Raw genomic sequence first — 27,016 nt, 5'->3', positions numbered from 1 at the left:
GTCATCACGTGACTGTATACGAATTCCATAGTTACTTGGGATCAGTGGCGGGCGGTTACTTTATCTTCATCTCACTTTAACTCGCTTCCAAGGTTTGTTGGTGCTGGTGCTTCCAAATCACTGTATGTCGCGCAATTTCCACATGACCATGTTCTTTGTATCTGATAATGGAATTCGGAGGGTATCTCCCAACATCTAAGACAGAACATAATATAGTATTTTGTTTATGAAGTCGATCATCCAACTAATGCACATGTTTTCCAGGATTTCCTATCAATTGGATTGCAATATGCCTACAAACCCCACTCAGGAGTAACCATTGCACGCAAATCATCATCTCGATATGACATGTAACATATATTAACTAGAGGTAGTGTATAGGGGACCCAGTCTCAACCGAGGTATACGTTATGGTAAGGTATACACCCCCACTGAAGCAGAAAACATGAAACCTAAAAAGAAAGAAAGAAAGAACCCGGGGAAGACCCAATATAAAGGCCACAAGGCCCGAAATGTATTAAAAGAGTCGAGTAGAGGCAGAGCGCTCTGACGATGCAAAAATGCAAACACACAATAACAGATCAAAAAAAAAAAAATAAACAAAAAGATGGAAACCTATCAGATAAATAACGCCATGTCTCTTGTCGCGCCGATATCATAAGAAAGCAGGTAAAAAAGAAAGAAAGAAAGAAAAGAGGACCGAACTCAAATATCAAAACTATACGAAAAGCACAAGGAAAGCATATGTATTCATACTTGTAAATGTCAAAATCCCTCCTGTCCAGACCGGAATGACCATCGCATGATGATAGTAGGGCACCCGGAATGGGGAACGAGGAGTGACATACAAGATGTGAGGTGAGGGCCAGGGATGCATTATCGAGCCGGCATATCCAATTGGCACGGCAAGCCCTTCTCTGAGTTGATGGTATGTGCGTCATATGTCATGTCGTAGAGGGGGGCGGGGATATTAGGAAGCGCAGGCAGAAATCGGAAATGCAGAGAAGAAAGGGGCAGGCTATACAGCGTAACGCGGACATATTTCTTTTCAAATGCAATGCAAGCACGCTCTCATGGTTGAGTTAAGGAAGGACGAAAGAAAGGAGAGGAAGACAGAGAGGGCTAGGGGCTTAGTGCACAGCGCTCAGCAGATCCCCGAACGAAGAGGTCCCTCGCTTCATCTTCCAGCTACTCTTCTTCTTCTCGCGCTTCTTCACCATGTCAGCCCAGGCCTCGTCGTCATCCTCCTCATCTTCCGGGTTGGGCTTTTGGGTTTCAAGGGCATTGCTCCGTGAAACGGGGCGGACAGTCACAGTGGCGAGATGCGATTTCGGAACATGAGACTGAGGCAACGACATGGACGGGTTATGGTTTTCGTCACCAAAGGACTTGTTTGTTGAGGACGCCACTACGTAATTCGATTCGGATGGCATGACGGATACTGGCCGGTAACGAGGCGCCAGACCGACATTGCTACGCTCCGACGGAGCGATTGAAGGAGCATATCCGGTGTTGGGGCGGAATGGGGTGCCGGACAGGTTCGGCATGGGGGAGCCAGTCCTACGAGTTGAAATGTTGGGGTCCAGCAAGCTCATCGTACGCTGATCGATGTGGGGCAGCGAGGGCGGTATGTTGAGAACGGATGCTGCAGGCATGGACATCGGCCGCAAGTTCGGGTTGCCAGCTATGGACTGAGGTCCTGCTATAGATGGAGGGCCCATGGGAGGCATGTTCATTGGTCCACCAGGCATCATCATAGGAGGCATTGGCATGCCTTGCACCATAGGTTGACCCTGCCCACCTTGCATTTGCATCATTTGCTGCATCCACTGCATTTGCATCTGCATCATGGTGGTCATTTGCTGCGATAGCTGGATAGAAGCTTGTTCCCCGGCGGTAACATTTTGCTGCTGCTGCGGCATCATCGAGTATGGCCGAGGCATGTCGTGCATTGCTTGTGTGTTCGGACTTCCTCTGCGCATCGCGCGCGCCCGCTCCTCATTTGCTATAACACCGACCAGGCCTCCAGGGGGCTGTGCTGGGGATGAAGATCCTCCATAAACCGAACCACCTCCGAACGCCAAGGATTCACGGTTAGCGTTGTTAACCAGGCCTGCACCGAAATAAGGATCTCGCGGCAAGTTCCTGGCAAAGGGTGGCAGACTACCCCGGCTGCCGTTGGGGTCGACACCCGAGACAGAGCTGGAAGATGATATATACGGCGGTTGCATGGATGCACGAAGGTTTGGATTGGAGCTGACATTGTTCAGGCGGGTTGGTGGGCGGTTCTGACCGGGGAAACCGTGCGCGGCCAGGATACCAAGTGGCACATCGTCATCCTCTTCCTCGCTGCTCTTCCCACTGCTGGACTTTTCGCCTAGTACAGACAGGCGATTGGGGTCCAAGTTGGGCGTGCTGTTGCTAGCTCCACTCATGACCGGACGTAGCGATTGCACGGGGGCTTGTTGACCTGTGATTTTCATCATTTGCTGACGATACACAGAGAGATGAGCTTCCTGCTTTCGTCGTTGACGTTCCGTCTCACGTTGCTTCTCCACCTCATCTTGTTCGTCGTCAGACTCCTCGTGATCAGACTCGTCATCACTCTTAGTCGCATCGCTGTTGGAACGTCGAAGTTCTTGTTGCTGGCGATAGTGCTCGAACTGGGATGGAGTCATCACCTTGTTGCCCGGAGAGGTTGACTTGGGAAGACTATCCGTGTACTGCACAGCCAACCGTGCATGATCCGCAATGGCCGGGTCCAACCTGTCGGCCGGAGCGGGCGAATGGCGGTATTGGAACATATTATCAGGTTCTGGGTTCACTTGGCCAGAGTAATTGGGTGCTTTGCCTTTATCAATCAACGGGGTTCCACCAGAGGAGCTACCCTCAGCCCACGGAGAAGTGCTTTCTTTGCTGAATATGACAGATTGTCGGACCATTTTGGCGTCTTCGTCATCAAAGGTTGCGGATTCCCCCTTGGCCGAATATATCCCACTCCTCCGCAGTCCTCCTCTCTCTGTTCCTCGCGGGCGCTCCAAGGAACGATGTGAAGTAGTGACCTCGGCAAATTGGTTGGGAGACGGCGAGAGCTTCCTGAAACCAACAACAGTATCGAGGGTAGACTGGTTCTGGTTCAACGGTGGGGAATGCGGGTCACGTAGCAAGCCCTCCTCGGACGGGCGACGATCCCAAGAGTAAGGGGGTGATTCGACCGCGGCCGATCGGTCTGTATTAATCGCAGCGGGTGGGGTAGCTCTGGTGTTCTGGAACTCGGGAAGAACATGCGTCGGGGGAGACGAGGAGTACTGTGATACTGTCAGCAATTGCATGCATCCTTACCTGGACGACAATGTCGCTCTTACCTTGGTCGGTTGAGGGGATGATCCCCGCATTGCTGAACCCGCTCGTGTACCCATACTATCAAACATCGTATTGAAATCGTCCTGCGAGCCGAGAGCGAAGTCTGTATCGGGCAGCTTGGGCGGAGTGGCCGTGCTGTCGGTGCTGCCCGTCGCCGGGCGATTCTTTGCGGCATCTGGTGTTTGCTGGCGAGGGACATGTGGTCCTGACTTGCTGAATCGACCACCGAACGAGAAGGTTCGTCCTGCCGCGCGCAGTGCACTCGTGAGTGGTGGAGCTGGAACATCATGGATTCTGGAATGCGGGGACTGGGTCTCGTCGGGTGGGGGAACTTCGGTCGATGAGGGGAGGGTGGATGACGAGCTCAGCCTGGTTGACGTAGAACTTTCGTAGTTACCACTGTCACGGTTCCCAGTCAGCCGTCTCCTGAGAGAATCCATGGTCGAAGGGCGATCGTACCGGCTCTTGTCCAGGGGTCGCTGCCTCTCCGCAAAGATATTATCAGAATCCTCCATCGACGGTATTGTATGACCCTCACTCAGTGGCTTGGTCAGCACCGCTCCATCTGTCATGGATCGATGAGGCCCTGGGCGTTCGAAGACTCGAAAGGAAGATTGGTGAGGAGGTTCCACGTCTTCTTCTAGAACGTTGCCGGACGATTTCCGCCTGGTAAAGCTCTTAGGCAGTTTCATTGGCATCGAGGCGACTGGTTTGACAGACCAGACTGGTATTTGAATAAGCGGCCAGTGCGTCTTTGGGAATCAGCTCTCTCATTAAGGTTTGGACGATCCTGGGGGGGTGTGTCGTCTTCTGAGCGTGATGTGTCGAATGCAAGTGATAAGTCGAAGAAGCGATCAGTCCAAATAGACAGGTATAACGATTGACTGAGGATAAATAAAGCAATCTTAGGAAGCTTAGGGGTTAAGCTGAGAAAATAATTGAAGTCAGTCAGAAGCTTCCAGGGTGAGAAGAAGCACAACACGGGTTTATCTAGCGGCCGATCAAAGGCCCGGCAGGAATCCACAGAGTGGGTTGACTTGCGCCTGTCCGATCTGATGGCATCTCAGAATAAATTGGATAATTATTCCCGAATTCCTTGCAGGGCCTCGACTATGTGCGCCTTTTTTTTTTTTTTTCTCTCTGGAAAGAATTGAACCCACCATAGGTGTTCGGGTGAGACGCGGCAATGTCCGTTTCAGTTCTTTCAAAGAAAACACCAATAAGAAGTAGAGACGAGGGGGGAGTGGAGTGACCCTGGAAACAAAACCCTAGAAACCACCAAGGAGTAAAAGAATGAAAAAGAAAAGAAAAAGAGAGAAGAGAAGAGAGAGAAGGAATGTGTCGAAAGAGAGAGGCAAAAAAAAGAGAAGACGCTACTGACAGTCTAGTCCCTTTGGTATCCGAAGTGGTCCAGATATGGTCTGAGGAGTATGACTGTGATTGATATTCTCCTATTATCTTTTATTCTTCTAATTATATCTTAATTATATCTTAATTATATCTTAATTATCATCTTAATTATCATCATATTATTATTATGTGGCATTATTTACCCTAAAAAGTTGGGCACTCCCAATGATCTGATAGGAGTTCAATGTGAAACCGTTTACTATACATAGTAAGAAACCTCCCTTTGTATATCTACAGGTGGGCTGCTTTATTTTTCGCCGTCTAAAAATAAAACCGAATTTATAAAAAAAAATAAAAAAGGCAAATTCAATTGGAATGTTGAAATGCGAGATTGGGTCTAGACATATATAAGTAATATATAAACAACTATGTTGTATATTAACGAAAAAAGAAACCATTGAAATAGTAACAAAGTCCCTAATATTAAATGGTGTAGGTTGTACTTGGCTATGAAGTAGAGGATTGACCAAATCCCATCCCCTCCAATGCGATGCGCACATGTCACCGATCGTCGATCACGTGAAGTCGATCCCGATCGACATTGGCACATTCTACTTGCATCCAACATAGTACATCTCCTAATCTACTCCATACTACCATATCCACATTTCCACATATCTGCATCTCCAATTGAAATTGACTTGTATGTATCAGAGACTAACTTGCACGGTCGGCTGATAATCCTGTACCACCAATAGTGATACAGGACTCGACTGAGAAATTCTGATGGACACGGAAGATGTACTACATCGGGATGGGCGAAGAAAAAAGAGAGAACTCAAATGACCGCACATACAAGCACATACATACACGATGGTTCCAAATGACACCAAAGGTAGATATCACTACTCCATCATGTTTCCAATCGCACAAAAAAAAAAAAAAAAAAAAACACCCTCTCCCCCGCCTTTTATCACGGATTATAAGTTATCTTACAAAAATTGCAAAGTCGCAATTTCAGTTCGGCCCATCGTCTCGAAATGGGTCTGTTCTCTCGGATTGGGCCTAGGAGGCCACTGGCGAGTCTATTTGGCAAAGTGCAGATCATAGTTCAACCACTTGCGCGCATTGACACCCTCCACATCGAGGCCGGGGGTACCGTAGGTCAGAGGCGCATAGAAGATGAAGCCCCAGATGGTGGCAGCCAGAATAACCAGGGTGGCAATCCAGCCCGCGATGAGTGACTTGCAGCCCATGCGTTCCTTGGCCGTGATGAACCGGCGCAGACTGCTAACCGACCGCGCCTTGGACTTGCCCGAGGGGTCATCCACAGGGGGGAGGGCAGTGCGGGGATCGAGCGGCTGCAGATTGAAAATGAATTCAATCAGTGCGCCACACACCATGGTGGAGGCCAGGTGTGAGGGCAGGTAGTGATGCAGGAAGCGCTGGCGACCCATCAGCCAGAAGGGGAAGTAGTGCGCAGCCCAGCACAGGAACAAGAACCCAGTGCTGTTGTACAGACGCGAGCGCGTACCGGGGCCCCAAACTGATGAACGTATGTTAGATTACTGAGGCAATAGAGCGGAATAGGAGCAGGGTATTTGGAGGGGGGAGGGGTTCGACTTACTTTCTTCCAATGCATCAACACCACGGCGAAGCGAAAGCTGATCAGCACCAACAATGCCGGCAAACACGGCTAGAATACTGCTGGCAATCCACCATCCAATGGGGTTACCCAAGAAGTAGATCTGCTCACGAGTGTCGTTCTTGGTCCAGAAACTCACACCCCGCAACAGGAAGGGCCACTGGAAGGGCTCGGTCGCATAGGGATGGCTGCTGGTCAGAGCGTTGTTGTGGTGGAACATGGCACCCTGCAGCTCGAAGTACTTGCGCAGGAAAGGCAGCGTCTTGACCTTACGCTCTTCCTTGACAAGACGAGGACTATCCTCCTCCAAGTTCTCGATGTTCTCAACGTACCATGCATTGCTGGACTGGAGAATATTCTTGTTACCGTTAATTTCGGCCTGCTTGTAACCCCACTCTGGCAGCGGGGTGGTGTGAGTCCACAATGCAACCCGAGTCGGAACGTGCACCAGCTTGAACAGGCTGGCAAGAGTACGGAACTCCTGGGCAGCCTTGCCGGACTCGATCTTGAGCTCGAACAGGGTGTCGTTGTGGCGCTCACCATCAGCCAGTTCTTGGGAGACTGTAGTGAACTCTTGGTTCGTAGGGAAGAAGGGAGACGCAACATCATGAGTAAGGAGATAACTCTCGGTTCCAACATGGCGAAGCTGGATGATGTCACCGTTGTGCACGCTCTTAGGCTGAGATGGATCAACCAGAGGCTCGCCAGGCAGGATCTGCCACTGGTTGTTGGTGTCATTGTGGGGATAACCAGTGACCTGCTGGCCCTGGCTGGAAATGCGGCCATCGTCATAACGCAGGGGGTACTTATCCCAGTGGCTGTGGAGGAAGACCTTAGTGTCCTTGTGGCGCATGGTAATGGTGTCGAAGTATTGGATACCAACGGACTGAGCGGTCATCTGGTTATCACTAAGAGTCTCCTGGAACTCAGGAGTCATGAAGTCGTCGCCGGGGCCAGACCGATTGAGAATAGCGAAGTGGACCTGGAACCAGAACAGGTAGAACATGAAGGGGATTACGACCAATCCAACAGCGCGAGCAATGAAATGCTTGCCCCAGTTGACCATGCTCAGCGCTCCCTGGTCGCGGTTGATATCCAGGAGGTTCCATAAGTCGATGAGGACTGCCGCGCCGATGGTCACGAAAGTGAAGAAACCGACGTACTTGGTGGAGATGACACAGCTCATGCAGAAGCCGGTCAGGAGAAGCCACTTCCACCACTTCCGGCTAAATGGTTGGTGACGCAACTTGTAGAAACGGACGTAGCACAGGATACTGAGTGCCATTGACAGCACGAGGGTCGAGTCCAAAAGGATCAGACGGTCCTCACCCACATGGGCGTTGTCAAACACCATCAGACCAGCAGCCAGCACACAGGCTGGCAGAGAGTAGCCAGAATCCCACATAATAAGGAACACCACGGGAATTGTCAAGGCACCGAGAGTAGCCGGCATGGCACGGAGGGAGAGGTAGGGGACGTTGTTTTCGATGTAAGAATCGCCGATGTTCTCGAACAGAAATCTTCCATCAAAGCCAATGAGCCAGCCCATGGCGGCAAACAACAGCTTTCCAAAAGGCGGGTGCACATCGAAGAAATAGGTACGTTGAAGGTAGTAAGAAGCGAACTAAGCCAAGCATTATCAATGTTAGTGAAAGGGACCCCTTTTCCCGTAGAGATTGTGCCGCCACAAGAGGCATTGGATCTCATACCTTGCCGAAATGAACCTCATCGAAGACAACCTCGTTAGGGTAATCGAGTCGGTAGAACCGCGTTGCGAAAGCCAGAAGGGTGAGAATCACTATGGCCAGCCAATAGTCCCATTCCGACTTCTGTTTGACCGGCACTGACACGGGAGCCGAGTCATCCTCAGAGGGCAATGCGGTGTAAACATCCTTCTTTCCGCCTCTCTTCCGCAGAGAGGGCGAAGGGGACGACATGTTGAAAATATGAAATGTAGAGAGCGACCGAGAAACTACCTATAGCCAAATAGACTTCGAGGGTGTCAGTAAACATCAACAAAACAGAAAAAAAAAGACCCGAATAGAGAGTAAGAGGAAGCTTACCAGAATCACCAAATAAGCATGGCACCCAACAATTGAGGCCAAGAAAAACTATGCGAAAGGAAAGGAGATGTAGAAGGGGGCGGTTGTCAGTAGAGCGTTGCGTGTCTTCTTGGTTTCCGAGTAGGGCGGTGGCCCAGGCGGTTCTACGTATACAAATCCACAAAAAGGGTGATATCTACACTCCTTGTTTCATTGAACTTGTCGAGTCGGCTATTCAAAGAAATTGAACGAAAGTTCAAGTTTATTATTAATTTTACATGTATGGTGTCCTATTAATCATTTCATGGCGACTGATCCATAACTAGTTACAATGAATTTGGGACATGTGATCTCTCCTTTGTCCAACCTTGCAACTTTTAACTTTTCGTTGTCTTTTCTGACATCCATTGGAGAGATATTCATAAGAGAAAGTGATGGTATATTATCATTGAAATATTACTAGTTAACAAAGTCTCTCTTGTTGTCCCTCAGAGTCAGCCAATTTGTGTTTAAACAGTGCCGAAATGCAAGATATAGATTCGACTAGGCACGTTCCTTCCCAACGTGCTGCGTACAGCAGCGGAATGCGCGACGTTCCCACGTGCGAGTATTGACACCCCCCTCGTTCCCCTTCAGACATTCGTATTCTAGATAAGCTCCCACTGGCTACTCGTAGCCAACCATGTCTGCCCACGACAAATGTTCAATGCGGAGAGGTATATATCACACTGAATCAGGAGTATGATTAAACCAGATTAACGCCTTTCATTCGTCTCAACCTCCCGAATGACAAGCCACAAAGCCTTCTTAAAAGGAGCTTCTTCCTGTTTGGCCCCTTGAGTATAAACATCGCCTTGCCTGCCCATACCTCTCCTCTCCTGGTCTCGCCTACTGATGCCAATTATACCTCTCCTCTCCCGATCTCGCATACCCATATCTTTCTTCTCTTCATCCTTCGGCTCATTATACTTCTTCAATGAGGCGTTGAACCGCGTCAACTTAGACTTGGAAGACCAAGGCAAAACCTCAAATTCAAGCTCAGCAATCCAGGGCTGTAAAGTACTAATCCTCTGCTGCAAATCAATTTCCTGTTGCTGCCTTTCGTCTGCGGCAGTGCTGGCCATGGACGCCTCATATTGCAGTTGTAGAAACAGAGGCGCCTGCTGATTGATCTTGCCCTGAGAATCCAACATAGGGAACTGAGCGACATGTGCCAGCGCATCCAGCTTCGCAATTTCAACTCTCAAGCCGCGCGGGCCGAAGATGTCCCTATTAGCTTGTTTGACGGAGGAGTCCGTACGACTTTTAGACATGCCTTGGCTGCTTAGGTTTGCGAGTCCGCTGACAGCATTCCCAATCCAATGTAGTGGGAATAGGATTGGGACGGACTTCAAGATCCCGCCTGTTGCATCTAGGACCTGGAGGGGCGGACTGGCGGCTATGTCTTTGTTCAGTTGGTCGAGGAAGGCGAGGAAGGATTCCTTGGGGAGTTGGTGGTTTTTTAGGATAGGTGGATATGCGCGAATGAATGGAGAATCGGAAGAGGAGGTGAGGGCTGGAATTGCGATTGGTTTGTGGTTTATTTGGAAAGGGGGTTCTTGAACTGGTGGTGATCGGCTTGGTTGTGTCGAGGGTCCTGCTGTGTATGCTGAGGTTTCTTGTACAGGTGGTGACTGGTGTGTAGAGGGCTCTGCAGTGTATGTGTATACTGGAGGGTGATCTGCAGCCTCCCCCTCATCATAGTATCCCACACGCTCGAGCGGAGTTTGTCTCTTTTCATCGGCCATTGTGTGAGTGGAAGAAAATACCTAGGTAATCTGGTATTCCCGTAAGCGCCTTAAGGGGGCCAACATCCTTTTAAGTCTAAAAGTGGGGGTGGAGTGAGCTCAGCCTCGAATTATTCCAGTTGCTTAAATTGGTTAGAACGATACATAGATAGTAAGATAAGCATTTGACTTAGCCACAACTAGGCACCTGGGCAGCATTCATGGTGTTTCTAAGGTTGCCTATGTAAGTAATTCTGGGTTACGCTACGCCTCATCGGGTATGCTTTGCGAAATGGCGTCACCCCTCAAATTGTACGTTAGATAGGGCACAAAGAAGGTAGTTAACTAGTAGTTAGTTAGGTAGTGTGGTACATATGTATTGTTTGATTGTGGTTTTATTGGTTATATGTTTGACATAGAACAAGATCAAATGCCCAAAGCAAACTATTCACTCCCAATAATGCTGTCAAATATGCAAACCGGATTGCCCCAAATATGAACTCGCAATCTTATGCAAACATTATGGTTCATGGGTATCACTCAAGTATCTTAGGGTCTTAATCATCGTCCGTAATATTCAAAAGCTCCAATTCCATCGAGACCAAAGCCTGGAACTCCGCCCGGGGCATTCCAGTGGCCTTTGCCAAGCGGAACAAACTCTTGATGCTCGTACCGATATGTTGCTTCACTCCCACCTCGTAGGTGGACTGGCTCTCTGCTTCGTGTTCCAGTTTAGCGATAGCATCAGAGCTACCAGAAGATGCAGAGGCCGGCCGCGGGTGACTCAAATCTTGTGCGGCCTGATCATTGGGGAGATGGTCTGGAGAATATCCATTGGTGCGGGGCTCGTCTGGATTGTCTCCATTCACCTGTCGTCGCAGGAGATTGGCCAGCATATCTCCGTTGAGCGATGAGGGACCAACCTCAGGTTGCTCCTCCGTGGGATCATGATTATCCATAGCCGGCTGCACATCGCCGTACTGCGAGAAATATGACTGCTCAGATAAGCCAGATGGACCCTGCTTTGATGAACCAGCATGCGGTGCGGGGGTCTTAGCTCCGGGTGTGGAGTCGTACTGAGCCCAGTAATCATCATCGTCGTCGTCGTCGTTCTCCATGCTGTTCTCCTGGACTTTCTCCTCCTCGGCAGCCTTCATTGTCCGAGCCAGGAGCTGATCCTTTGCCTGAACATTGGCCTCACCGATGGAAGAAGCCCAGGTATCGTCATCCTTAGCAGGTCCCTCAAGTGGCAAAAGTTCCGCGACTCGCCAGCCACGGCCACCACCCTCCTCGTCTGTCGGGCACCACAGATAGACCACTATCAAACTGTATTCGTCGAGTGGAACTTGTGCTTTGAGAGTCTCATCGTCGATCCGTTTGTATGTAACCGGAAGTTCATCAGGAAGCTCGATTTCGCCCGATACGGGGTGTGGTTCAAATGTGGCACCGTCAATGACCCTCTGTAGCCGCTCTGCTTTCCCTGCGTCCCAGCACAGTAGCTGCAGCCATGACTCAGTGGAAGATGTGGCTAGCGAACTGAGAACTCCGACTCGTTGGCGTAGAATAGGGGAGAGAAGTGGTAACAGAGCGGGGGTGCGCGGGGCGAGACGAAGGCTAATGGGAGGCATGCGAGGAGAGGAGGGAGTAGTTCGCGAGTTTCCGGTGGGTTTATGAGTTCGACCATAATGGCTGTAGACATGGAATGTGGGGAGAGGGAAAGTAGAAATCGTGGGGGGGATGTGAAAGGCAGTGTTTTGCAAGCTCCTCCGGGCTCCATTCGACCGAACGTGGGGCAACAAACAGAGCAATCACCGGGCCGTAAAGCTTACTGGGTCCATGGTTCAAACGGGTCTAAGGCTAAATATTTTTTGTGCCTGAATATTTGGGATCTTTGGATTTTTTGATATTGGGATAATTTATGTTTTCTATAGTTTCATGCTTGCATATGTATATAATCAGTTCTGTTGGCTTTTGTTTTCCTATTTCAGCCCAACCCTTGCGCTGACTGCAGAGGCTCTAATCTAAATATCCTTCTTCCTATTGGCTCTTTCGGATATTACCCAGCATCAACCTGAACGTGAACATCTCATAAAACAAATCTACCGTCTGTCATCCCAACTCTGGAAGTCCCGCATTCCACACTCACATTCCAGTTATAATCTGTCAGACCCGAGACACCTTCGGAATAGAATCAGCCACCGGCCAATTTGGAATTGTTTCTGTATTAGGCGTGTACGGAGTACCAAAATTACGTATATACAAAACCTACTAACTACATAGTTAACTAGCATGGCTTCAGTCCCTTCAAAAAAAAATTAATATGGGCAAGACACCACAAGACCCACAAGACCCATTATTAGCAGATAGTTAATTATGTATACTACATAGTTAGTTATACTTATGAGCAATGCAGAAAAGAGGAAGCGGAAAGGAGGATGGTAAATGGAGCTACCGAGGGCTTGTACTCAGAGAAGAGCAAGGCTTGATAGGCAGACTCCAGTTTAGGTAACTACATAGTAGTTAGAATATGATTGCGTTGGAGGAACTAGAAGCTGGCGATCGATACTAAACCGAAGGGACAGCGGTGCATCTCGATGTCCCAGGTGGATATATTAACTAGGTGCGCATTAGAGAGACGAGGCCTCACGCTCCTCTGTTGCATGGATGAGCGTGCCACCATAGCACGTCGCTTATCATTGACCTTTGGCCACGACAACCGAAAGCTGTGTGTGATCTTTGCAGGTACGGTTCGACGGGGAACATCGAGAGCATGCCGGGACGGCCCGATCGCAGAGAATCCGCCGATCTGCGACCGAACATCAGCAAGTTCAATCAAGTTCACATAGTTAAGCGTACACTAACTAACTGTGATTATTCAAAAAGGAACATACCCCTGTGCCCTGCATGTCCTACAGCCTCGACTCACCATGTTAGTTCTCCTGAGTAGCCTATTGAACTGTTCACACTAGTCAGAGAAGCTCACAAGACACAAAGGCCAATTTTTGGGGGTCAATGGGGGATAATAATGAGACTTGGGGTAAAGATGACCATCTGACTGTGATGGTTGTCTATGCTGGTATTGTGCCAAGCACTACGCGTGAACCTTCGTGTTTCCTCATGAACCAAGGGTTAGAAGCGGAATTAACCCCGTAAGATCTATATCTCAAAAAGCAGTAGCCTCACATCAAGATGGACAACTAAACACCCCATATGGAGTACGGAGTAGTGCTACTCAATATAACATCCTCCTGCATTGTCTCCCTGATACTATTGTGCTCCATTGAGGTGCTGGCGAAATCGGATGTTTTCTTCTGCTACAACTAAAGCATCCCAAGAGAGACAAGACAGTCATTTTTTGAGACATGATCCAACAGGGAATGTGTTAGAACCCTAGGTGAAAGGAGTGTAGACTTAGGATTTTAGTAATGGATTAATGTCCCAGTATATGCATTTTTCGTAAAACTTCATAAGAGAATTTGGAATGTGCCCTGTCACATGCTCCTAGGAATTCTTCGAACTGTTTACGCGTCTACTCCGTATTGAGTACAGTTATGAGGAATTGACCTGTGAATTGACTTGCTATATCAGTCCTATAAACTTCAATGAAAAAAAAAAGATAATAAGCTGAAAGATCTGGATTGATAATCCGAGGTCCGACGTGCGCGCTAAGAGACGCACCACTCAGCTGGCTTCTATCACGTTCTTATCCTGGAAAACTTGCGAAAAAAAAACCCAAAAAAGAAAAGATTGCATCAGCAAGTCAAATTGTCACACATCTGAGTCCAGAAATTGGGAATTGGCCTGATCGTTGAGACAGTCAAGATGGTCGATTCAGAGAAGGGCCAGTTCGCGTTCACTTTGACATCAACGGCCCAAAAACCGCGTACCCCGGAGCCAGTGACAGAAGAGACCAATGCACAGTCCGACAGTCTGATGTTTGATCGGGCTCCTCTTGAAGATGGCCGAAGCAATCTCAACCCAGAGCGGGGGGATGAGTGGGCCGCCATAGAGAAGCGGGTACGATGGAAAGTCGATCTCCGTCTCTGTAGCATCGGCGGGCTCTTATGCAGTCTCAATTTGCTGGACTCAGGCATTTTATCCTCAGCCTCGGTAACGACTATGCTCGATGATCTTGATTTAAACCAGGGGAATCGGTACTCCGTCTCCATCTTTATTTTCACAATCGCCAGTGTGGTCTTCCAGCTGCCGTGCACAGTGGCAGTTCGATTTATCGGTCCACGCATCTGGTTTGCCACAATCACATTCTCATTTGGCCTGTTGACACTGTGCACTGCTTTCGTTCGCACCTGGCAGCAGATGATTGTCCTGCGTGTGCTGCTCGGTATTTCCATGTCCGGTATCTACCCTGGTTTGACCTACCTGGTTAGCGCCTGGTACCCGCGACGAGAGCAACAACTCCGATTTGCATTCCTGCAGTCCGGGGAAGTTGTGATTCTGGCGACTGGCAATATCGTCAATTTCGGTCTCAATCATTTAAATGGCGTGGCCGGGTTGGCGGGTTGGCGTTGGATGTATATTGTCTAGGGTCTTATTACTTGTGTCCTGGGTATCGTTACCTACTGGTGGATGGTCGACTTCCCCGAGAACGCCCAGCGTAGCTTTTTCTTTCTTTCGGACCAGGAAGCGCACGTCGCAACACACCGAATTCAGGATGATCGAGCTGATGTTATACCCGAGCCGTTTTCCTGGGGCACGCTTCTTGCTAATTTCAAGGATCCGAAACTCTACGGCTTTGCGGTCATGTTCTTCTTGCTCAATCTCATCTCGACAGCCTTGTCATATTTCTTACCCATCATCTTACAATCCGGAATGGGTTTCAGTTCAAATAAATCAATTCTGCTCTCAACACCGGTAAGTTTGGCCTAGGTTAGAAAGTGTCACATTTTCTGACACCTTCGCTAGCCCTACTATTATGCCGTAATCCCGGTGATTCTCACCTCATTAGTCGGAGATTTCTACCGCGTTCGTGGGCCACTGATCATCTTCAATGCTCTTGTCCTCATAGCCGGGTTCTTGATGTTCGGTCTTCCCTCGTCCAACTCGGTGCCAGTGCGTTACATCGGAACCTTTCTGGCGACCGGCGCTTATATCTCGAACTGGGCTGCCCTCAATGCATTCCAGGCCAATAATATCGTGGGCCAGTGGAAACGAGTGGCCACTGCTGCGGCAGTCACTGCATGCAACGGACTTGGGGGTGTGGCAGGCAGCTTTATTGTCCGCCAGCAAGAAGCCCCGCACTATCAGACCGCAGTTTGGGTGTCAGTCGGGTAGGTTTTAGAGATTATTGAACATTTGGCTGTGGCTGACAACATGCTAGGTCCCACCTTCTTCTCATTGCAATCGTGGGTGCATTCGCAGTTTACTTTTACACTGTCAATCGGCAGCAAGGGCGGGGACTAAAGGTCCTTGAAGGTGTGGTGAGTTTCTATCAATACCCGGTCGATTGTGTGATTTTGCTAATGAATGAAATCTAAAAGTCTGGCTTCAGATACACTTATTAACCAAGTGCAAATACGAAACTTTGGAAGTCGTGTTTACTGAATACAGATACCGCTTAGACGTCTTCAAATGTTGTGATATAAAGACTTATTTTATAGTTCATCACAAGCCAAAGTATATATTTCGGGGTTTTCTATATATCGAATTTCATCGAAATGTTAATTGATTGGAGGTTATTTCTAGTGAAATTTGCATCGGCAAGGTTGCCATTTTCATGACGTTAGCCACATTTCCTCTCAGATGTCCAGATCTGTGAGTATAACTGCTAACTCACATTGCTTCTGGAGTTCGTCTAGTAAACGTTTCTTGGTATCATAGTCGTAGACTCGAGACTGGTGCAACTCTTCACTGAAATCATCTGTACTCAGCCAATCACTGCATCCATGGAAGCCAATTGAGGTCACTCGAGGACGGTGGCGTAGGCCAATACACAGGCTTTGGTCACGAAGAAGGATAGACCACCAAAGTCGGTTCTTGAGCGATATTGCCACATTACCCATCACCAAGGATGGATGACTATCAATGAGCATGGCGTGCTCGATCGCCCTTGTGACCCACAAGCTTCCAGCCTGGGGGTCTTCCACAGAGGTATAATGCGTAAGAAGAACGGCGCCTTGCGCATTTGCATGAAGCCGTTGCTCAGTTCTCAGTTCGAACAATAGCTGGACCCGGCGCAGTCAATACCCACTCACGACAAATATGACACTGAATTTGGGGATGCCTACATTGGATCTGTTGTACAGCTGCTGTTGTGCATCTCTCATGTCGTCCCATCCACATCGACGCAATGTTTATAAAGAAACAAACTATCACTGTTTAGTCCAAGGGCAGGAGTTACTGGAGTGACAACATGACATGGCACTGACTGGGCAGCTTGCTAAAAGCAACGATTGCAACACAAAAGGAGATATTTTGGGACCGGCAGATTGATCGTTTCGGTAAATGCGCCATAACTCAGCCCAGGTACCGATGGGTGAATATGCTTGAAGTACTTCTGAGCAAACTCGTCGATTGCATTGAAGGTTGGCAAGCTCAAACAGCTTTTCCGCTAGAAGTGTTACATCTTCGGAAGGGAGCGATATCAATTGCTGCGACTCGACGAAGGCGTATTCGGTATACGGAACATCGGGGGATTGGGGTGAGCTTGTGCCACGGTCATCCAAAATAAGACCATGTGCGCGTAGCTGCGAGATAAGAGTCGCATGATCATTTGACTGACGCAGGTCGTCGCAATGCCGGTCAGTAATCACGTTGTTTGATCCTGAGCTTTGATCCGAGGGAAGCACAGGGTTTGCCGACCTCGGCGACCTGATAGAGCTCAGTAAATGACTACTCCATGTAAATTTTCGATTGTAGTTTTACTTCTTAGATTCTTGTCACGAAGAACACATTGTCTGCGACTGTCTCGTCGGCACCGGGTACATGTAGACCCAAGTCTTGTTGCATCGCAGCGCACTTTGCGATCGCGGCACCAGTTCCTTCCTATTTGGGCTTGTCACCTACCGCAGTTTCCCTGTTTGCACTAAGCCACTGGGAAGGTATAAATACCCCCTCCCCCTTCCACTTCCTCCTTTTCTCCTTTTCTTCTTTTTCTTTCTCCACACCACTCCGGGTCCACATTGCACATCGTGGTTCCTGTTGAGTATCCTTCAATTTTTTGACCTATATTTGGTTCTGGCTTCAGGTCTCTATTCAACATATTGATGCTGTTGTCAAGTGATAGGTTTATCCTGATGACTCTGGCGGGTCTCTGTAGGCGGCCCTCGCTAGGCTGCGAATGGCACGAAGCATGTCTGGGAGGCAACGGGAATGGGCTTCGGTCGAGACACTCCTATGCACCGCTGCGGAAACAGACTGTACTAGCTTGGGTGCTCCCGTTGTCCGCCAGGAGCCGAACCAAATTACTAGGAAGGGGCTCTGTTCTCATCTCCTTCGACAATAATTTTTGGAACCTTTATACCAGAGATAGCTCTCTGTTGTCCGAAGAATTTTCTGAGGACATTTGTTTTCAAGGTTCCTTTTTATGGTTCCACATCCTGTTATTCAGGTGGTCTATCCTTTCCTTCGTGAGTCATTCTTATCCTTCTATTATGAGTCTCACAGCACTAACTCTCAGCATATGACTGTCTAGGTGGAGATGATATCGGCAGGATAGTGTCTCACAGGCGAAAGAGATGGTTGTTGTGCTCAAACGGTAAATTCAAATTATGGTTTTATGACTGCCCTCATTTCATATGATGTATTTCACTGCTCCATGTAAATGTTTGGATTGGCAATTGGCCAAGCGGTTGTCGTCGGCGACAATTGGTGCACCGCTTGTTTGGGACCCTCAGCTCGAGTGTGCCTCCGGGCGATGACTTTTTACTTTGCGCTTTTTCTCTTAGTGCTATTCCGGCTGCCATAGTGCTTCCTAACATTTGAATGCTCCCAGTATATCTCTTTCGTGCCCCCTTTCCTTTACCCAGAAATTGTAACATCAAAATCCTACAAGAGACATCCCGAGGTTACCATCCATCCATCAGTCGGAATTATTTTCACTGAAAGGTTTGTGTAAATCATTGATTGACATAAAAAACAGGTATTAAAAACGTCTGGCTACCGAGTTATCCTACCCATAAAGTGAGGTTAAAGCTTAGCTTTGAGGAGGCCAGCTTCAATTTCTTTCTTAGCATCTTCACGCAATACCCTCTTCAATATCTTTCCACTTGGGTTCCGTGCGATTGCGCCGACAAATTTCACACCACCTGTGAGTGCTTTGTATTTCGCAAGGCGGCTCAAAATATACTCTTGAATGTCAGCCTCCGTTAGTTTGGACCCTGAATCGCCGGGCCTTCGAACCACATAGGCGCGCGGATACTCGATATCAGCACCAGGGAATGTGATTCCAATCACCGCTGCATCCACAATCTGCGAATGCGACAAGAGCACTGCCTCGAGCTCCGGTGGGGCCACCTGGAAGCCGCGGACTTTGATCAGTTCCTTCCTGCGATCCACAATATACCATTTGCGAGTACGCTGGTCACAATAGGCTACATCGCCCGTTTTGAACCAACCGTCAGAGTCAAAGGACTCGGCATTAGCCTCGGGGTTGTTGAAGTACCCGGGTGTCACTGTCGGGCCTCGGACACACAACTCGCCACGGACGCCAAATGCCGAGATATTCTTCCCGTCTTCGTCGATGAGTCTGAGTAGAAGGCTTATTAGTCGCAGATTCGACACGATGCTACACATTTGGCAGGGGAATTTGACAAAACACACTTAGCTTCGAGGTTTGGGATAAGCCGGCCGACAGATCCCGTATCATCATGTTCAGGATGGGGAAACATGGTAGCCACACAGGTTGTTTCAGTCATGCCCCATACCTGGGTGAATGGAGCGTTGTCGCCCATCAGCGAGCGGAACCTGGCTTGGACATTCTTATCCAATGGAGCCGCTCCACAGCCTGCCCTTCGGGCGTTTCGCAGATAAGGTCTCTTTTGAGAAAGAGGGGACATGAGGATTGCTATTACGATTGGTGGAACCATAGCAAGATCGGTGACGTTGTACTTTTCAACTGTAGTGAGGTATGTCTCGAGGTCGAACCGACGCATCATGTATGTGACTGAGCCGGCTTTCAGCGTTGAAATATGTGAGATTGGAGCTACAGATGCATGAAAAATGGGTACCGCGATGACCCGTGAGATCTATTCGAGTATGTCAGGGGTTAGTGATACCAGTGCACTCATTTGCCAAGCTCTTTCCAAGCTGATATCGGGAATGGACTGACAGGGTAAGAACGCGGATTCACGCCATGAACAAGCTCATGCTGTCCAATAAGATTATGGTGTGTTATTGTGACGGCTTTGGGGAGACCAGTGGTGCCACTGCTAAACAGCCTCGCCGCTGTAGTCTGTTGGCAAGTTTCTAGATCGTTGAATCGCACCCAATCCTCCTCGCCGACTTCTAGTAACTGTTTCCATGATTGTATTCCATCCGGAATGGCTTGCCCCAGGTTGTCAAAAACCCACACATTTTGTTTTGGTATATTTGTCTCTCCAACTGCACTCATGAGAGAGTCCAAGATCTCGGGCTCGGAGAAAAGGAACTTGCTTTCGGAGGCCCTGATATGGTGAACGAGCTCATATGGAGTGTAAGATGGATTTGATCCTGTGAAACATCCCCCAGCTCCGATGATGGCCAGCACAAGAATGCTATAACTTATCTGGAATAAGTCAGCCTCCCGCAGCCTCATCTAACTGCATAGTGGAACCCCCTTACATCATTGAAGGAATGGATGAGAACACAATCGCCTTTTTGGATACCAGATGCCCGCAGGCCAGCGATGAGCTGACGAACGAGCTTTCGCGCCTGGTTACAAGATATCGACCTGGTGGGATTTTGGACGTCAATGTATATCTACCAAGGTCAGTTCGGTGGCCGGATAATGATAATGTTGAGATATGGATTGTTACTCACTGGGTTGTTTTGATCATATGGTGGCTCGTCGAAAATGTAGGACAACAGGTCCTTTGTTGGAAGCAGGATCCTCTCTGCCGGTTCAAAGATCATACTGTGCCTAGCTATAAATGTCGAATATAAGATCTTCAGGGTCTATTGTGCTATTATGAGATAGCTTGAGGAAGTAGACAATTTTAATCTCGATAGGTGATGTATTTTGAGTCTCCGCGGCTTTGAACCAAACCCCTCATATGTTTAGCTCGGTACTCGGGTCGCTTGAGTGGAAGAGCATGATCAGCCATTTTCATCGGGAATCAAGGCTGTTAGGGGCTTCATTAGCAGATCAGATACAGTTGCAGGATAAAACACGATTTATACAGTTCAATCGATGGTACTACGGCAAATATGAAAAGTCCAAACAAGTATCCTATTTTATGCATTTTCTCTTACCCCGCTCTAGGTTTACCGTGCGGAGAAAACGGTTTGATGGGGATTTATATCACACTTCCCTAGTTTGTCAAAATCATAACTAGATAGTATCTAGCAGAAGCTGCTTGTGAAAGCCTTTTCTACCAGAATAAGAGAATAAGGGTGAAAGAAGGCCAACCTACAATCTGCCGCGCATGATGAGCCCCCCTACTCCGTACATATCCCTACATCCATATTCTACGCTCATAGTATCTAACCTAACTCTTAACTCACATAACTCAACTTGGCATATTCACAGAGAGGAAAACTGGAAAAAATAACATTACATTGATAAATTATAAATTATAAAGTTTCTATATAACAAGGGATTCAATGCTTTTAGAACTTCCTGGTTCGAAGGAGGTTGAGGTTGGATGTAATGATTGCAGTGACCAGTCACTGAGATGATTGGATGCATAAGTATCAGTTTCTGCAGCAAGAGCCGAAGCACATGTCGGCAGCTGGATAATGTTTATTAGCTGATGTTACATATCATTGCATTAGGATTGGGGTACTCACCATTGTAATTCTGGGGGAGGCCACGCTGATCATATCCGGTTGGTTGTATCTGTCTAGAATGAGTTAGCATTCTGATATTCTCTATTCTGATATGCATTGTTGGGGGGTAGTCATACCGTGAGACCAGTGTAGTTTCGGATGTTGTATCACTCTTGATCTTGGACTCCTGAGTCGAGTGTCCAGAGAAAATAGCCTTGAAGTGACCGTATCGGCTCAATCCGCTGCTTTGAGGCATTGTGAGGTTATGGTACTTGATACTTCGGAAGTGGAGGTATGAGATTTGGTTTTTAAGATAATTGGTTTTAAGATAGTTGAACAATGTCTTCTATGTTTGGATATATTTGTTTTAATTGAGATAGATATTCACAGCCAGGATACCCAGGCCCTTTATATCTATTATTCGTAAAAATTTGCATCGAAAGAATATCAAAGAATTTGATGTTGGCCGTTGAATGTATGCCGAAGTGGCCATTAGACTGTCACAACTGTGTGTTCGCCGGCCGGGGTCGCCGGTCGGCGAACCGAGACCGGCAGATGATGTCATCACTCTACGGTCGGCTGCCTGGGATCTTTCGCATCTTTGGGGATGACCTCGGGAATTGTTTCGCTCTGCCTACTGTTGTAGTGTGGAACTTTTCTTACCTCTGACTTCGGCCAGTCATCTCGCCACTCATTCTCGGCCACGCATCTCGGCCACCCACTATTCTTTCTTCGCCGAACAATTTCTTCACTGGAATGACCTGATAAATGTGCATTAGCCTGCATTCCTTGCGTTCGCCGATCATCTGAAACAAGTCATGTCTTCTCCCCTTTCTGCTCGGCCATATCGGTCAAAACGTCAGCGCCCATGTGATCAATGCCGTGCCCGCAAGCTGGGTTGTCAAACTGACGGCGGAGGCCCCTGTCAACGATGCCGATCGGCCAAACTGGACTGTACCTTTGATAATCCTCCACCAAAAAGAGCCCGAGGCGCCGAAAGCTTTTCGCCCTTCGTCGCCCAAAGTGTTGATGGGAACACACTTGTCTCGCAACCATGCGACAACAATTTCACCCGCGAGTCTAGTTGGGCAGGGAGTGGAACACAAAGCGTCGATCCACGATTCCCACCCATCGGCCTCGATCCGAGCAATACTGGGGTATCCCCAGGCTCCGGTGTTCTAGGCCCCGGAAGACCCCCGACACAATTCGTGCAGAGCATTGATCAACTGGAACACGGTCATGCCCAACTTTTCGGCGCATCGGCGGAATCAGACCCTTGGCTGTTAAGGCACTGTTGCTTTGACGATTCTGGCATGAAATATTTCTACAAAGTACACTTTCGCAACGCCGGGGGCGTCCCTACGGCACAGAGAATTCCAATACACTTCATGATTTCATCTGGAGAGCTTACTACCTCCATTAAGCATGAAACTAGGGCCGGCGTCGGTGAAGCGACACGGGAACGCCTGAACTATCTAGTACCCCCTGAGTATGGAAGGAGGTTGGTAGCTTTGTGAGTATTACCCCTCCATATAAGACAGAAGCAACATTGAACTAACAGAAGGTCAGGTTTGTCAAGTATGTCTTCCCTGCCCTGCCAATCATTTCCCGTTCCCAACTAGGGTTGACTGCGGCGACATATCAGCTACCAGAGCTGTCGGCATTAGAAAAGGTGTCCGTGCACCTCCTCGCGGCCATATACGCATCGGCATTTCCATTTGTCGCCCACGATGACTATCTCTGTGTGCTGAGCACGTATAATGCGTCACCTGTTGACACATTGTGGCGGATGGTCTATGAACTAGTGACCGAAGAGATCCATAGTCCCCGTCTGGCCGTGCTGCAAGCAGCCCTGTTATATATACACCAACAACCAAAAGATGAGACCCGCCTCACGACCGCCGATACCCCGTTTCTGTGGTCCTTCGTCGGCCAAATCGTTGGGTTGGCCTGTTCCCTCGGCCTTCATATCGAATGCCGCATGTGGGGCATTCCGGCATGGGAAAAGCGCCTCCGCCGGCGGTTGTGGTGGGCCGTGTATGCCGAGGACAAATGGCGCAGTTTGCTGATGGGACGTCCACCATATATCCATCCCGCAGAGTGGGACGTGAGTGAATTGGATGAAGGGGACTTTTTAGTGGGTCCACGTCAAGGGTTCTCAACTAGTTCCTGTGATACCGAGATCCCATTTCGATACCTCGTCAATCTCACACGAATCGGCGAAGAGATCCATGACACATTCTAGTAAGTTCTGACTCTCAGTAAAACCCCTTGATCGTTCGCCCCCAAGATTCAATCTTGCTAACCCTAATATGTAGCACGCTCCGGGCCTCCCAATTCTTGAACGCAAACTTCATCGCCTCGGCCGAGCTAGGCCGCGGGCTACTTGAGAAATTGAATGGCTGGTATTCGTCTCTCCCAGAGACTTTTCGACTTCCCAATTGGAGCAAATCCGTTAATGGCCTTGCCCCGTACCCCACCTCGATCCATTTTGCTTACCTGTTGCTCGTGGTCTATGTTTACCGTGCGATGCTCAGACCGATGGCGCGATCATCCGAACCGCCACTTATTTTTGACTTGGAAGATCTGTCTGCCACGTCACCATTGCCCGTAGATGAGTCGATGTTAAATTTCATGGATCTCCCGGAAATAGAATCATTACCGGAAATATCTATCTCGGATGAGTTTGGCACTGGCGATGCCACTCTACAAGCGGCAGAGAAGTGTGCCTCCATATTGGTGAACTTTGCGAGACGACTGACGTCTAGTGATTTCACGGCATTCTGGTATTCATGTAAGCTTCTCTCTCCCCTTGACTTCCACTATCCCATCTGACTAGATACTAACATCTAACATTATAGGGACACGAATCGGCTTCGCTACAATTTCAAATTACCTCATGTTGCTACTGGTACAGGCACCGAATGTGGCACATGCAATACGGGGAAAGCATTTAGTAGACTCGTGGCTACAGGTTCTGCGATGCCAAAGCCAAAGCTTCCCACTTGTGAAACTCGGACTTGCAAGACTTGATGCCCTTCACTGGGCAGGACTGGGAAATACCTTTGTCCTCCCTGTGCATGTTCAAGCGGCTATAGTAAACCCGGATATGCCAGAATCTTGAGCAGATGGTATCGCGGCACTTCTTATTGGGTGCATATTCACTTACATCTATAGTATTCCTCATCAACCGTATCGCAACTGGTTTTCTTCCAACCAGTTGCCCGGAGAAAAAGCAAAACAACGGAGATATAAAATAGCCCAAAGAGATATAGACCACATTCATAAAGACACCCCATTCCTATGAAAAGCGAGAAACAGCAATGATCTGCATGAAATACGAAGTCCCCACATCATGTCCATTGATATTCTGCGGGTGACAGCTCGTTGGCCTCGACTTGCGGGGTTCGATGAGGCGAGGCTTCACGTTCCAGCAAGTAAGCAAAACATACAACAAAGTAAATTAGTTCAGTCTGTTAATGCAACCTTTTCATCTCTAGGAAGTACTGTGCCGATATGAACTTCACATTTCCCCGCAAACCCCCACATCCCTGTACAATGAATGAAGAATGTAACGCTGCCACTTGATACAACCCCTTGCTTTGCATAAAAGGGTCAGTTCACATCGCAGCCAACATCACAATGTCCAGATATGAAGTGGATTGTCCTCTCCCTCGCTGCAGTCGCGTCAGCGCTGCAGATCCTTCCCCCGGTGCACTTCGTTAACACTAGTTTAAGCCACAACGCAGGCTTCTCAGTAGCAACCACCGATCGGACAATCTACCTGGATGCCGATTTCGCTAGCCAAAAGGATCAGCATGGATTGACGCTGCTTCCACCATCGGCATCCGAATTCGCCAACACATTTCGCGACGACTTACAGGAGCTGACGAATAGTTCCTGGGAGCTTCGCACGGTCAAGCAATTTCCCAAACACGCGTCGGGAATATTCCTCGGTCGCGTAAATAATCCGGAGCGGTTCACCTACCAAGATGGACGCGAGACCGAGGAGGGATATGAACTGGAGATCCAAGAGGGCAGTGTGTTTATTCGAGGCTCCGGCGCGCGAGGTATGTGGTGGGGGACGCGAACGTTCCTCCAGCAGCTCGTTTTGACACGCTCATCCCTACCACCCGGTCGCGTGGAAGATGCCCCGGCCTATGCGACTCGTGGATTTCTACTAGACGCTGGTCGCAAATGGTATTCCCTGGAGTTCTTGAAGGATTTGTGCACCTATGCCTCGTTCTTCAAAATGTCCGAGTTCCAGTACCATGCGACTGACAACTACCCACTGAGTCGCGGTCAGAACGAGACCTGGGGCGAGGTCTACTCGCAGTTTTCGTTGCACCCTGAAACTGAGGCTCTTTACCCTCTTGTCCAGCGTGCCAATGAAACGCTGTCCCGGGCTGAGTTTGATGACTTCCAGCACCACTGTGCTCAGCGAGGTGTTACAGTGATGCCGGAGATTGAAAGCCCTGGGCACTGTCTCACGGTTACGAAATGGAGACCTGAGCTTGCATTGGACTCCAAGGATCTCCTCAATCTCTCGCATCCGGACACTGTTCCTTTGATGAAGTCCATTTGGGCTGAGTTCCTTCCTTGGTTCCACACAAAGGAGGTGCACATCGGCGCCGATGAATATGATCCTAACTTTGCGGACGACTATGTTGAGTTTGTGAACGAAATGTCCCGTTTCGTGCACGAGACATCTGGCAAAAGTGTTCGTATCTGGGGAACATACGAGCCATCGAATATTACCATTGATAAGAACGTGACAATTCAACACTGGCAGTATGGACAATCAGACCCAGTTGATCTAGCCCGCAATGGCTACAAAGTTATCAACTCAGAAGATTGGTGGGCCTATATGTCGCTGAAAAGTGACCATGTGCCTATCACCCCAGCCCCCTATCCGCAGTTCTTCAACAATGCCCGCGTTCTCAACTTTGCCGATCAGGACGGATGGCAGTGGACACCAGAGCTCTTCAATCCGGTGAACACGACCGAACAACCAGATGCCCAAGCTGTACCAGGTGCTCTTTTGGCTGCCTGGAATGACAGCGGTCCGGACGCTACTACTCAACTGGAAGCCTACTATGCAATTCGCAATGGCATCCCGGTCGTGGCTTCACAAGCTTGGTGTGGTGCGCATGGATCTCGCCTACACGAAGAAACTTTGGACAAATCTATTGCAAAATTATCATCTCAAGCCGTGGGACAAAATCTTGACCGACGCCTTCCAGGAGAACGGAGTCATGGATCGGGACTTTTGCTTTCCTGGACAAGGCCAACAACAAATTCCAACCAGGATGAATATAATTTAGGCTATGGGAGCAAGGGCATGGGTTATACCCTCCAATTAGACATCACGGGTCCTTTCTCTTTACAGTCCCCCGATGCGACACTTACGTTGTCATCAGACGGTGAATTGACTTTTGTTTCCGATGGATGGCCATACCCACTTCGATCTGTTGCTGAGGCCGATGGCTTCGACCAAGACCAGCCAGGACGAATTTGGGCTAACAAGACCACCTCGAGCCACAAGGTTGTGACGATCCCCCGCAAATCACAGGTCACTATCTCCACGGAGGAGATCTATGGGAGTCGTGTGTGGGTGGATGGAGTCTTTGTCGGCCGCTTTGAGGTCTTTATCTACGGCGGCAAGAATCAGGCTTTCTCATGGGGTCAGATGGCCTTTGTGGCGCCGTTGGACGTTTTGGAAGGCTCGGGGTTGCGGCATTTGGCTGTTTTCCAGGGTAGCAGGGATGGTTGTAATTGAATAGCAGCCTGTAGGCCTAGGCTTTCTCTAATCCCGTTCGATACACCATGCTACCTGGGTAGATTGTGTGAAACTAGCTAGAACACCTTGTCTTATATACTTCATTACAAGGAAAAGCAATATCAGGTTCGTATTGCTAGCTATCTCT

General features: G+C 48.8%; 11 protein-coding genes across 11 annotated transcripts; 4 read left to right on the top strand and 7 right to left on the bottom strand.

Annotated features, from left to right (window-relative positions):
* Positions 1-1,130: 1,130 nt before the first annotated feature.
* Positions 1,131-4,061, bottom strand: N7516_003301 (uncharacterized protein; the record flags this gene model as incomplete). The annotated part of the gene is made up of 2 exons (XM_057216021.1): positions 1,131-3,308; positions 3,366-4,061. 2 exons carry the CDS (start codon positions 4,059-4,061, stop codon positions 1,131-1,133), a joined length of 2,874 nt encoding a protein of 957 aa, XP_057077904.1.
* Positions 4,062-5,798: 1,737 nt separating this feature from the next.
* Positions 5,799-8,489, bottom strand: pmt4 (dolichyl-phosphate-mannose-protein mannosyltransferase; the record flags this gene model as incomplete). Its single annotated transcript, XM_057216020.1, has 4 exons — positions 8,422-8,489; positions 8,068-8,349; positions 6,341-7,982; positions 5,799-6,259 (listed from the first exon to the last, which is right to left on the bottom strand). The coding sequence occupies exons 2-4, from the start codon at positions 8,293-8,295 to the stop codon at positions 5,799-5,801; spliced, it is 2,331 nt and encodes a 776-aa protein (XP_057077903.1). The 5' UTR covers positions 8,296-8,349; positions 8,422-8,489.
* A 666-nt stretch (positions 8,490-9,155) lies between these two features.
* Positions 9,156-10,187, bottom strand: N7516_003299 (uncharacterized protein; the record flags this gene model as incomplete). Its single annotated transcript, XM_057216019.1, has 1 exon — positions 9,156-10,187. One exon carries the CDS (start codon positions 10,185-10,187, stop codon positions 9,156-9,158), a length of 1,032 nt encoding a protein of 343 aa, XP_057077902.1.
* A 536-nt stretch (positions 10,188-10,723) lies between these two features.
* On the bottom strand, positions 10,724-11,794 carry N7516_003298 (uncharacterized protein; the record flags this gene model as incomplete). Its single annotated transcript, XM_057216018.1, has 1 exon — positions 10,724-11,794. The coding sequence occupies one exon, from the start codon at positions 11,792-11,794 to the stop codon at positions 10,724-10,726; it is 1,071 nt and encodes a 356-aa protein (XP_057077901.1).
* Positions 11,795-12,711: 917 nt separating this feature from the next.
* Positions 12,712-13,072, bottom strand: N7516_003297 (uncharacterized protein; the record flags this gene model as incomplete). The annotated part of the gene is made up of 2 exons (XM_057216017.1): positions 12,712-13,023; positions 13,058-13,072. 2 exons carry the CDS (start codon positions 13,070-13,072, stop codon positions 12,712-12,714), a joined length of 327 nt encoding a protein of 108 aa, XP_057077900.1.
* Positions 13,073-13,988: 916 nt separating this feature from the next.
* Positions 13,989-14,711, top strand: N7516_003296 (uncharacterized protein; the record flags this gene model as incomplete). Its single annotated transcript, XM_057216016.1, has 1 exon — positions 13,989-14,711. The coding sequence occupies one exon, from the start codon at positions 13,989-13,991 to the stop codon at positions 14,709-14,711; it is 723 nt and encodes a 240-aa protein (XP_057077899.1).
* A 42-nt stretch (positions 14,712-14,753) lies between these two features.
* Positions 14,754-16,616, top strand: N7516_003295 (uncharacterized protein; the record flags this gene model as incomplete). Its single annotated transcript, XM_057216015.1, has 4 exons — positions 14,754-15,038; positions 15,090-15,454; positions 15,505-15,604; positions 16,560-16,616. 4 exons carry the CDS (start codon positions 14,754-14,756, stop codon positions 16,614-16,616), a joined length of 807 nt encoding a protein of 268 aa, XP_057077898.1.
* Positions 16,617-18,311: 1,695 nt separating this feature from the next.
* On the bottom strand, positions 18,312-20,234 carry N7516_003294 (acyl--CoA ligase; the record flags this gene model as incomplete). Its single annotated transcript, XM_057216014.1, has 5 exons — positions 18,312-18,870; positions 18,945-19,369; positions 19,453-19,887; positions 19,944-20,081; positions 20,142-20,234. The coding sequence occupies 5 exons, from the start codon at positions 20,232-20,234 to the stop codon at positions 18,312-18,314; spliced, it is 1,650 nt and encodes a 549-aa protein (XP_057077897.1).
* A 780-nt stretch (positions 20,235-21,014) lies between these two features.
* N7516_003293 (uncharacterized protein) lies at positions 21,015-21,345 on the bottom strand (the record flags this gene model as incomplete). Its single annotated transcript, XM_057216013.1, has 3 exons — positions 21,015-21,052; positions 21,111-21,163; positions 21,227-21,345. The coding sequence occupies 3 exons, from the start codon at positions 21,343-21,345 to the stop codon at positions 21,015-21,017; spliced, it is 210 nt and encodes a 69-aa protein (XP_057077896.1).
* Positions 21,346-21,907: 562 nt separating this feature from the next.
* Positions 21,908-24,213, top strand: N7516_003292 (uncharacterized protein; the record flags this gene model as incomplete). The annotated part of the gene is made up of 4 exons (XM_057216012.1): positions 21,908-22,602; positions 22,659-23,333; positions 23,408-23,883; positions 23,951-24,213. The coding sequence occupies 4 exons, from the start codon at positions 21,908-21,910 to the stop codon at positions 24,211-24,213; spliced, it is 2,109 nt and encodes a 702-aa protein (XP_057077895.1).
* Positions 24,214-24,741: 528 nt separating this feature from the next.
* Positions 24,742-26,868, top strand: N7516_003291 (beta-N-acetylhexosaminidase; the record flags this gene model as incomplete). The annotated part of the gene is made up of 1 exon (XM_057216011.1): positions 24,742-26,868. The coding sequence occupies one exon, from the start codon at positions 24,742-24,744 to the stop codon at positions 26,866-26,868; it is 2,127 nt and encodes a 708-aa protein (XP_057077894.1).
* Between the last annotated feature and the right edge of the window lie 148 nt (positions 26,869-27,016).

This window comes from Penicillium verrucosum (genome assembly GCF_028828655.1).
Source record: "Penicillium verrucosum strain IBT 35672 chromosome Unknown utg000001l_segment0_segment0, whole genome shotgun sequence".
Taxonomy (NCBI): Eukaryota; Fungi; Ascomycota; class Eurotiomycetes; order Eurotiales; family Aspergillaceae; genus Penicillium; species Penicillium verrucosum.
Note: the sequence above shows the minus strand (reverse complement) of the source record. Positions and strands in the feature narration are given on the sequence as shown.